The 10,816-nt window shown below is 35.0% G+C and overlaps 1 protein-coding gene across 1 annotated transcript; it reads left to right on the forward strand.

Moving 5' to 3' along the window:
• Window positions 1–300: 300 nt before the first annotated feature.
• Window positions 301–10,021, forward strand: G2E3 (G2/M-phase specific E3 ubiquitin protein ligase; the record flags this gene model as incomplete). The annotated part of the gene is made up of 12 exons (XM_009874967.1): window positions 301–425; window positions 1,153–1,318; window positions 2,022–2,128; window positions 3,130–3,246; window positions 4,770–4,894; window positions 4,996–5,128; window positions 5,816–5,941; window positions 7,022–7,332; window positions 7,975–8,156; window positions 8,374–8,546; window positions 8,941–9,140; window positions 9,789–10,021. Coding segments are annotated over 12 exons (1,998 nt in total), but the record flags the coding sequence as incomplete, so codon positions are not given.
• Between the last annotated feature and the right edge of the window lie 795 nt (window positions 10,022–10,816).

Raw genomic sequence — 10,816 nt, forward strand, 5'->3', positions numbered from 1 at the left:
CCTAGGCCAGTCTAGGATTCTGTGATTCTATAAACTGAACTATAGGTACTGGTAAAATAACTTGTATTTTGACGTATATGTCACAAGTCAACAAACCAGTAAAACAATATATAATCAAAGTCTGACAAATAACAGTATTTTGAAATTTAGCTACAACACAGTAGACTTGTCACAGTTACAATCTATTGGCTGATATTCCTTCTTGCATGCTTAATAGTTTTTCTATAGGTTTACTTCCTGTAAGTTTACTTGGGCTTTAGTTGTTAATATTCTATTATTTCTAAAACCAATTATTCCTAGACATGTAATATCTGCAGGAAAAAAGGTGCTTCAATTGGATGCGTAGCTCCCAAATGCAAACGAAGTTACCATCTTCCTTGTGGGATACAAAAGGAATGTATTTTCCAGTTCATGGAAGACTTCAGGTAGGTTCTGGAGTTTTGTTGCTTTTTCATTTTCAATTTGTTACATTTATACAGAATGTGATTTTTATTTTTTTTTTATTATGGGTTGTTATTGGATAGGCTGTTGATTGTAAGTGACACCTGAGTTATCTAAGAAAAAATTGATTTGTGGAAAACATGAATGCCAAGCAGTTGCTGCATACCTGGTACCTATAAACTAAATTCTCAGCGCTGTTCAAGATACAGTGTAATGCTTTTACAAGTAAATCATTTATAAAATTTTGCATTGAAACCTAAACTCTGAAGGTCTCCCCTTCCTCTGTCTCTCCCCTAGTTTTATTGCTGAGCTTGATGAGTGTGGGCTATCCCTTTGGTGAGTTGAGGTCAGGTGTCCTGGCTGTGTCCCCTTCCACCTTCTGCATGCCCAGCCTGCTCACTGCTCAGCTGGTGCGAGAAACAGAAAAGGCCTTGATGTTGTGCAAGCACTGCTCAGCACTAATTTAAAACATCTCTGTGTTACCAACACTGTGTTCATCACAAATCCAAAATGCAGCACCATACAAACTACTGTAAAGAAAATTAACTCTGTCCTAGCTGAAACCAGTACGTGTCTGCCTTTTTAGCTGTTGCATAGTGTTTATTTGTGAAAAAAACAGGTATAATAGGGAATTCATTTTGCTATCTTCACATTTTATGGGGAAGGTTTGTAACATATTGTTTTGAAATGGGAAACTTGAATTATTTTCAGATCGTACTGTTGGGAACATAAACCAGTCCAAAAGTTTCCAGATGAAGAATCTAGAGGGACTTCGCAGTGCACAATATGCCTGGATTTGGTTGAACAGCTTCCAGTGTACACTGTACTGAAAAGTCCTTGCTGTAAAAACACTTGGTTTCATCGAGAATGCTTGCAGGTAACACAGGTTCTCCCTTCCTCTTCTCTTTGCATCTGCAGACATTGCATTTCCCGTTGTTAGAAATAATGGAACAGTTGCTTAAAATGATAAAATTGCTTACAGTCAATGTAGGCACAAGGTATGGAAGCATACTAGCTTTGAAAGATAATGCTAAAATTGTGTTTTGGAAACTAGTGTCTTAAAAGATTTCTTTTAATTATTATTTTTCTGAATTCTCCACCCCGTGCCCAATCAAGTTTCTGCATGTATGATATACTTCATCCCTTTAGTTATTTTTAGGAACTGAAATCCAGCCTAGGTAACTGCCTTCTAAGCAGATCATTATGTGCAGAATCTAAATGCAAAAATGTCATTTATCCGTCATCATTTCTCTTTTCCCAAGTCCAGAGGTGGAAAAAGTTAAAAGGTTCTTCTAATAAACTAGATCTGGAGAGGTTGAGTGAAGAGGATTTTGCTTTTGTTAACGAACCTGATTCTAGCACGTGAGCTCTTGTCATTTAAAGGAAGCAAAAATGCTCGTTCTTTATTTGAGTGTCAAGTGACATCGTGACTGATGTCAGCTTTAACATCCATGTCAGGAGAGTATCCATAAATGTAATGGTTATAGATACTAAGGCATTATTTATTGATATCCTCAGGATGGTAGTAATTCAATAATTGGTTTGGTTTTTTTGTTGTGTTTTGTTTTCTCTTGACACAGTATCAAGCGTTGAGTGCTGGGATATTTTTCTTTAGGTGCACAGTATGTAATAACAAGGACAAATTTCAGAAAGAAATGTTGAGAATGGGCATACACATTCCAGAAAAGTAAGTAATTTCATAAATAATTACTCTTCTGTAAAAACCGGTAGGGTGTTAAAACTACTTTTTATTTCTGTTATAGAACTGCATCTATTAATATGTGAACTTCCAGTTCTACCTTCAATGGTAGAATTGTTTTGTTTGCTAAAGAGTAGCTTCTTTCCTTCCAGTTATGCATAAAATTTGTCAAAGGCCAAATGAGTCCTCTCAAACGTGAAGCAGGAAGGTCTGAAAACTCATTCTGAATGCCATTGTTCAACCAGGGACTTACTTGAAAAATCAAAACTCTTGTTAAATACAATAATTTTGCGTTAACATAGAGGTTGGTGAGAAGTGTATTTGATGTGCTCGATTTTTTAAATTATCTGAATTTCTGTCCAGGTGTTATTCTAATAGACCGATGACTCAGCCATACAGCTTCCATCTTCCCCCAAGGGTTTTCCAAGGATATGTTTAGGGGCTCAAAATAAGTCAGAAAGTGATCAGACTTATGTTTCCTTGTTACAAGCATTATTCTTTAATAACTATTAGTCTCTTCAGAGACTACCATTAGTTCCCTCCAGAGACAAAAGCTCAAGGTTTTGGGGAGGAAGAAGAGTCAAAATACTTGAAGAACTTTGCCGTACTGGCATGGAAAATTCTGAGTTACTTATCATGAGACCTTTTCTAGTGGTAACTTGAGTAGACTGCTAAACCAAATAATCCATGTTTGCTGTGAGAAAGCAGGCAGAATAATGTGAAACAACAGCTATGCACTGACATAATGCAAAAAATAATAAATACTTTAATCAAAGTAACTGTACACAAGAAAATGTCTGTCTGTGTATTTTGTAGTATTATTTTTGTTCCTAGACTTTTTTCCCCCCCTACTCTCAGTTTTCTAGCTGTAGCCTAGAACATATGACTGAAATGTCTTTGTGTGGTTATTACATACATCTTTTCCAAAGTAACCTGTTTAAACAATCAGAAATACAGTTGTAATAACAGATCTTCTACCTTGTTTGTAGGGATGCATCTTGGGAACTTGAAGAGAACGCGTATCAAGACCTTCTTCAGTGTTATCAACACTGTGACACTAGAAAATGTCTCTGCAAGAAGGGAAGAGACTATAATGAACCTGATAGGTATGATACTTTTACACAAAGGTATAACCTGTGATGGAATAGTTATGTTTTGCTTGTTGGGAATTTTTACTTTAAATGCTTCAATACTTGTCAGCATCAAGTTTAAATGTCAAGACATGTCCAAATAAAATGTTTTATTCTCTAAAATCATAATATTCAATGCTAATTTTCTCTAATCAGGTTATAAAACCCAAGAAAACCAAACCAATTATAGAATGGCTTGGGTTGGAAGGGACCTTTAATGATCATCTAGTTCCATCTCCCCTGCCATGGGCAGGGACACTTCCCACTAGACCAGGTTGCCTAAAGCCCCATCTGACCTGTCCTTGAACGCTTCCAGGTAGGGGACCTGTTCCAGTGCCTCACCACTCTCAGAAAATAATTTCTTCCTTATATTTCATCTAAATTTACATCTACCCTCTCTCAGTTTGAAACCATTACTCTTTGTCCTGTCACTACACTTGTTTTTGTTTGGTACAGAGATGAAGTTGAATTTGTACATCCACATAACATGTAGAATAGCATTTACCTAAACTAGTGTTTATCTTTCATTCAAGTGTTAGAACACTTAATACCTTTATAAGAAATTAAAGCACTAGACTTAGCTGAATGAAATCAATCTAGCTGTAAACTATCTCTCTGCCTGCAAGTGGCAGCTGGAATATTGCTGATTGCTTAATAAGGGCCTTGAGGGATCATGTAAAAGGCTTTATTATGCTCTACCGCTTGCTTGATTTTTGGTCAAGTTTATTTTCTGCATTCTTGTTTTATTTGCGTGCATCTGAGATGTGTATCTCCCATTGGCATGAGTATATTCAAAGCTGTTAGTCAGAGCCTCGACTTTGAAGACTTGTTTCTGTAGTACTGTGGTAGGTTAGTCTTTTTAGATGTTAACTTTGCTTTGTGCAGATTTGATCAACTATTGTTTGGTTCATTCATGGTGTATGTGCATCTCAGGATTTACTTTGCATTTAAGAGTTGTACCTTAGGCTTCCAAGATTTGAACTAATATCAGTCACATTGTTCTGTTGTACGTTTAAGTAAAATGGAAGAAATCTAGCCAAAAAACTAACAGATACTTAAAAATTGTCATTAATGAAAAGTCTTATTCAGGATGTGTAAGAATAATCAGGTATGCTCCTTGAAAAAAATCACCATTTGGAAAAGCTGAATGAATGATGGATACTTGTAAAATACAGAGGATTTTTTTGGCTAGCAACATAATAGCTTGAAGCCGGTATTTTCTCCTTAATTTCAAGGCAGGAGCACAGTAACTCATAGCCTCTTTCAGTACAAGGTGCTGGAATGGGATTAGGTTATTTTTTTCCTCTTGTTCTAGCCAGGAATCTTGCGAGTACGTCTTGCCTGAAGAAAGTTTCCCTTGATTATAGATAGTTCTACTAGACTGATAAAGTTGTACTTTGTTAGTTTAGTGTCTGAATCACACTCACTGTTGAATAGTCTTTGTTTTAACTAGCCTCGTTCTCTTGTGTAATTCTAAATACAAAAGTTTTTAATTTTAGTAAGTGGGAAATAAAACGTTGTCAGTGTTGTGGTTCCCGTGGAACTCATTTGGCCTGTTCATCTCTGAAGTCATGGGAGCAGAACTGGGAGTGTGTGGAATGCAGAAGTATCTTTGCAAAATCAGGTAAAGTTACAGATAGGGATGACTTCTTAAAATGATACATTTTAATACTATGCATTTCACAGCTAGCAAATTCACTAAATTAATATAATTTAATCATGCAGGGAGATACAGCAAACAGAAAAAGCGTTCTTTGGCTACCTCTGACAAGACAGATGGGACAACGTGTTTGCTGGAAGAGCCATCTCCAAAGTGCCCTCGGCAGTCACCTGGATCTCAGCGCAGCTTTCTTATCCAGTGTGTAATTTTCTGTTTTCAAGCAGGAACTGATTATAATGTAAAACAGTATTTGAACCTCAGGAGGTGATGGCTTATTCTGTAGGAGAAAGTTCTTAACACTAAAGGGCAAATTGAATAAAATTGGAATAGTTTAGTGTTTGAAGTTTTCTGAGTAAGGTGTGAACTCTGTAAATATGCTGTAGCTATTCATGTTTGGTGGCATGTAAACCAGTTTCTAGTTTGATAAAATTAGGTCCTTGTAAAAGGAATTATAATAATTTAAAGGGAACTTCTAATGTACAAGTGGCAAAACTCTTTAAGGTCGCTTACAATTTTTTTCCATGTTACTAGTGTTAAAAATCTAGCTTATAGAGGCATTTATATAATAATGTTTTCCTCTGCTCAAATAAAAACTGTTTTTCAAATCTGTAGAAACTAACAGTTTTTAGTTTTTAGTTTTGATGTATCAGTCAAGATTTCCATCTTATGAGATGCAACTGAGAATAGATTCTAAAACTACCACATAGTAAGATACTGAATTATTATTTTTAAGGTTGTAGTTCAGGCACTGATGGACTTCATGTAAATGATGATACTAATGAGATTCAGTACTAAAATAGGGGGAAACTATATTGTAACCTTCAAATAAGAAATGGTTTATGCATTCTTCAGTTATATCTCTTAAAATCCTGTTTTGGCTTATAGGTCACCAAAGATAATGAGCCAGAACACCCTGTTGCCCTGCTCACACCTGGACCTTCCAGCATCCAACAGAGTGACAATGTCCTTATCTCCACTGATGTCAAACAGGAACTGGTCCCAGAGAAAAATGTATTTTCTTCTGTTTTCTTATGTTGAGTAACTAGCCCGTGGCTTTAGATATCTATATATAGAGAGATACGTAGTGGCTATATATATTTGTTTGTGTGCATCTATACTCACTGGAAAGGATGGACTGAGTACACTGAAGAGCTGAAGTCTTAACTTGTTAAAGGCTTCTCTTGTATCTCGATGCTAGAGGGGGGTGAGGAGAAAAGAATGGTGCCTGTTGAGAATTTTTAGGTTAGGTAATGAGGAGCTCAAAACCTAAAAATGTGTATTTGTCCCTAGTGTGAACCATGGCTCACTATTCTTTAGAAAAGGAGGAATAAAAAGAATCCTAATTACTTTCTTCAAATTATACATATTAATTTTCAGTAGTTTTGCATTTGTAACATAGGAGTAGTTTTTGAATATTTAGTGGTAAAATAATGTTTTAATGTAGAATATTAGGTTTAAAGATACAAAATGCTTTATCGTGTTTCAATTACTTTATGAATTCTACCTGTAATATGTGCTAAAAATTCTGATGAGGAAATTAGTTACTCCTAATAGGTAGTTGAAAGAGATTTGGTTGCAAGTTGGAAGACAAAGAAAGGGTCTTATTTAGACTAGTGCCTTATTTTTATAAGTAACTGCAACACTTCTCCCTACTCAAAAGTCTTTTTGATTCATAGTGACAAAGATTAAATATTAGTGAATAGTTGACAGTGTATTCTAATTTGCAAAGCATTTCTAACACAGATGTGAGAAACTGGAGAGCTTAGCATTCGTTTCACATTGTTCAAATCTAGAATAATGGTGTGGGAATTGTTGACTATGTTGGCATAATTGAGTTAAGAAAATAACTGTTAATTTTATGCCAAGGTAATTATTTCTGTCTCCTTTTTTCTAGTTCTTAGAGATATTAAGAACTCTACAGAGTTAATATTTGGAAAATCTACTCCAAATAGTCTACTGATATAATTTAGGCGATGTACCCAAGTGTTTAAAGAGGTGTTTTTCTCAATAGATTTTTGAGATGTTTCTGTATAAATGTTACTAATCATAAATGTCAGATTTCATCTGAAAATAGCTGTAATTTTCTTGTAGGCATTCAAGAAATCAAAGAAGGGAAGTTTCTAATATACTCAGGGAGTTAAAGCTACAAGTTAATACAAAAACTACAAGGCTTAACATCAATGTGGAAAATATCTGGAGTAGTGCTTTGAAAGGATTTAGACAGCGCAACTTCAGTCCTACAAACACCATTGAAATAAAGTTCACAAACTGCAAAAATAGATCAAAGACAGATACTTCTGCTGCATCAAAACACCGTTTCTTCCATTTATTAATGCTTCACCTTCAGAATTCTTCATTGTTTGAGGGCTCTTCTGCAAAGAACTTGTCCCTTGATTTTCAAGGTAATGAAAGGTTATGTTCAAAAATACAGTAAGAACTATATAACTTGAAAAGTTTTTAAATCTTCAGCCAGTATGATTGTCAATTCACAGATGGTCCTGATGGGTGGAAACTGTTTTGGATTTTTTTCTTTTCAGATCTAAAGGGGGATGGCACGTAGTTTTTTAAGGACAATTTGATTTAGTTGGAAAAGTTTATGACAACCAAAGAAAAAAATACAGCGTATAATTAAACCTGGAACTTTTTAATTAATGTATCTGTTCTCTACATCTGAGTTTCTTTCGTCCTGATTCACTTATTTTTCCGTTCCTCCAGTTTCTAGAATGTTATCTCTGATAGCACGCTCCCTAAAGACCCAAAGTTAGCTTCTTTCAGAATTAAATGTGCATTGGGTACAAAGTGGAAGAGGAACTTGCATGTCCTCTCAAAACAATAGTGGCTGAAGAGTTGGAGTAAAAGAATATGGTGCTCCTGCATAAAAAAAATACTGGTCTTACTATTTCAACCAGCAGGACATGGCAAACCTTACTTGTTGCATCTCCTAAAGTTTGAAGGAATTTGATTATGAGATTTTTCTGTTAAGAAAACTGAGGATTGCAAATTACTCTTATGCATAGATATAATAATTTTTTTTTCATTTGCAGCTGTAAAAGAGAATCTTTATTTTGAAGCTGGTAAAATGATTGCAGTTTCTCTGGTCCACGGTGGCCCATCTCCTGGTTTCTTCTCCAAAACACTGTTCAATTGTCTTGTCTATGGTCCAGAGAATGTGAAGCCAGTTTTGGAAGATGTTGCTGATGATGACGTAGCACAAACAATAAAAATGGTAAATAAAACTAAACTTACTGGCAGATTCTTGTTCAACTCTGTATTTGGAGATAAAAGAAATTTATTTCAAATTAAAAGGCTTTTTTATATATATATATATACACACACATCTATATATATGTATATATGTGTGTATATATAACGTATGTATATATATATGTGTGTGTATATGCACACACATGTGTTAAATCCCTAACTTTTATCTTCTGATACAGATAAAATATGCAAGTAGTCTGTCCAGCCTACAGTCTACAGTCCACAGCTGTTACGAATTCCTCGCTGCTGCTGGATGTTTAAGACCTGTAACAGCTTTGTGTGATAAGAATATGCTGGTGAATGACATCTTGATCCATCATGTAATCAAGCGAATTCTTTCACCCTTAGAAAGGTTTGTTTTGTTTGAGTTTCTTCTTGGATTTTTTACTCAGTGAAATACTAAATAGGATGTTGCTAAAACTACCTTTCACATGTTGTTACTTACTCTTCATTTAAACCAATGAGATGTAGAGTAATTTTCAGTGGATTAAGTAGCAACTGTTAACTGGTTATTAAACTGAAAGGCTAGAATTACTTCTCTTACATACCTTCTGTTTAACTTTGGGGTCACATTCCTTCAACCTTATGAAGAATGCCGATTCAAAATTGTAAACTCTAGCATGACAAAGACTTTTGTACTACGAAAGTTCTCTAGCTTACATTATTTTTAAATTCAGAATTGCTCAGATTTATAATCTTTCTAATGTATGCTTGTTTTTTTTCCTCTTTCCCCCCCACTTGCCTAGTTTTAGGCAAGGTTTGAAAACTCTTGGCGTGCTAGAGAAAATGCAAACGCATCCGGATGCATTCTCTAGCATATTGTGCCACAAACCTGAAAGACTTTCAGCAAAAACTATTTGTGATCTCTTTACAATCCATTCCTCATCAGATGTGGATAAAGTTGAAGGGGCTGATTTTTGGATGGGTTATTTGCAAGATGTGGAAAGTAAGTAATTTTTTTTCTTATCTTCCTTCTCTGTTCAGACTATCTGGTGCTATACATACCGGGTTTGGTTTTTTTACAGTTCAGTGGGTAAATAAATGAAAGTTTTGAGATCATGGTCAGCACCTAATTGTTCTTCCTTCTTGCTTACTAATTATAATTTCTTGAACTGTTGCGCAATTACAATCAAACTTGAGAGGCGTAAATATATGAAAGATTGGTACTAAGAACTTCTATGAGGTTGTATGTGTTTGTTTGGAATTTTTTTATTGTTTAATTTTTAAAAAAACAAATGCAAACAACCTGAGTGGTACAGAAAAATCCTTTAATACTTCTTCTTCAGCTTTACTGTGAACTTACTAAATAGTGTGTGTCTCAGAAAAGATAGAAAATAGTGATCTCTTTGTGCAGAGGAGTTGTTGGTGTTTTTTCTATTCACTTAAGATTTTTCAGAACTAACCCAAGTGGGTTTTCCTTGACAAATTTTTTCTTATTTCGCCATTTAACTCAATATCCTTTCATCATATCAATATGGGGTTTACTGATTTCAGGGTTTTTTCCCATCTCAACCTTTAACATTTAAGATGCTAAATGCAGACAATAGGTAATAGATAATAAATTATATAACCTAATCCTTTTTTTTTTTTTTAGGTGGTGAGTCTGTAGTGACGTTCGAGGATATTTTGCTCTTCGTAACAGGCTCTTTTTCTATACCACCCAGTGGCTTTGATCCTGAACCTACTATTAAATTTTTGCATATAAGGCATCCCATTGGAAACAGACTCCTTAATTGCTTAGAGCTCCCCATAACAAAGACATATGAGCAGTTTAAAAGTAAAATGGAGTTCACCATCGGAAGCACACTAGGAGTCAAAAGGCAATAAATATTTTTGCTACTAACTGGATGTTGGTAACTTCAATTTTCTGCAGAAATGTCTGCTTGCAAATCGCTACTGTATTTTTGGACAGCACGCTCTTGGCCTTTTCCTACCTTTCCCCCAAAGATATGTCAAAAACAGTAACCTTGTAAGATAGAAAACAATTTTCAAAGGCAAATACACTTGTTGAAGCATCTTCCTGTTTGAAGCTGGCTTCAAGAGTCAGCAATGTCTTGTAGAAATACTTTAAATGTCTACTTTTGCTGTAGACAGGAATGAAATGCTGCCAAACTCCGTAGCATTCTGTCTGTTTCCCACAGGTAAGTGTGGTGATGTGGTCCATACTTCAGTAACTTATCTATCAAAGCCAAACTGGGTACAATTTGAAGATAACTGCTGTAGAGCTTTGATTCAAGTAAAATTGTGATGCAGTTCTTCAGCTGTTTCATGTATGTTTTTGTCAGTGCTTGTTTCTAGAGCGATGATTCATTTACATTTTGATGATTCATACAAATCTGAAAATTAAGAAACTTGGGGATTTTTAAGATCATTGTGGTTAGTGCATTAAGATGTAACTAAGGTCTGGAGAAAACCTAGACAAAATAATAAGGTGCAAGGACAAAATCTGGTTGAACTTGAGTTTCTATTGTTAAACAAAATTGTTGACATTTGCACACGTTTCTTCTTTCTGCTGTTATATGTTAGATTTTAATTAGACATATAGCCAAAATAGTAAAAACTAGAAGTAAATCTTAAATATGCAACAGTAAGAGATTAAGTCTAATGTTGAGTATGAAAGCA

Source organism: Apaloderma vittatum, unplaced genomic scaffold (assembly GCF_000703405.1).
Source record: "Apaloderma vittatum isolate BGI_N311 unplaced genomic scaffold, ASM70340v1 scaffold44218, whole genome shotgun sequence".
NCBI classification, from domain to species: domain Eukaryota; kingdom Metazoa; phylum Chordata; class Aves; order Trogoniformes; family Trogonidae; genus Apaloderma; species Apaloderma vittatum.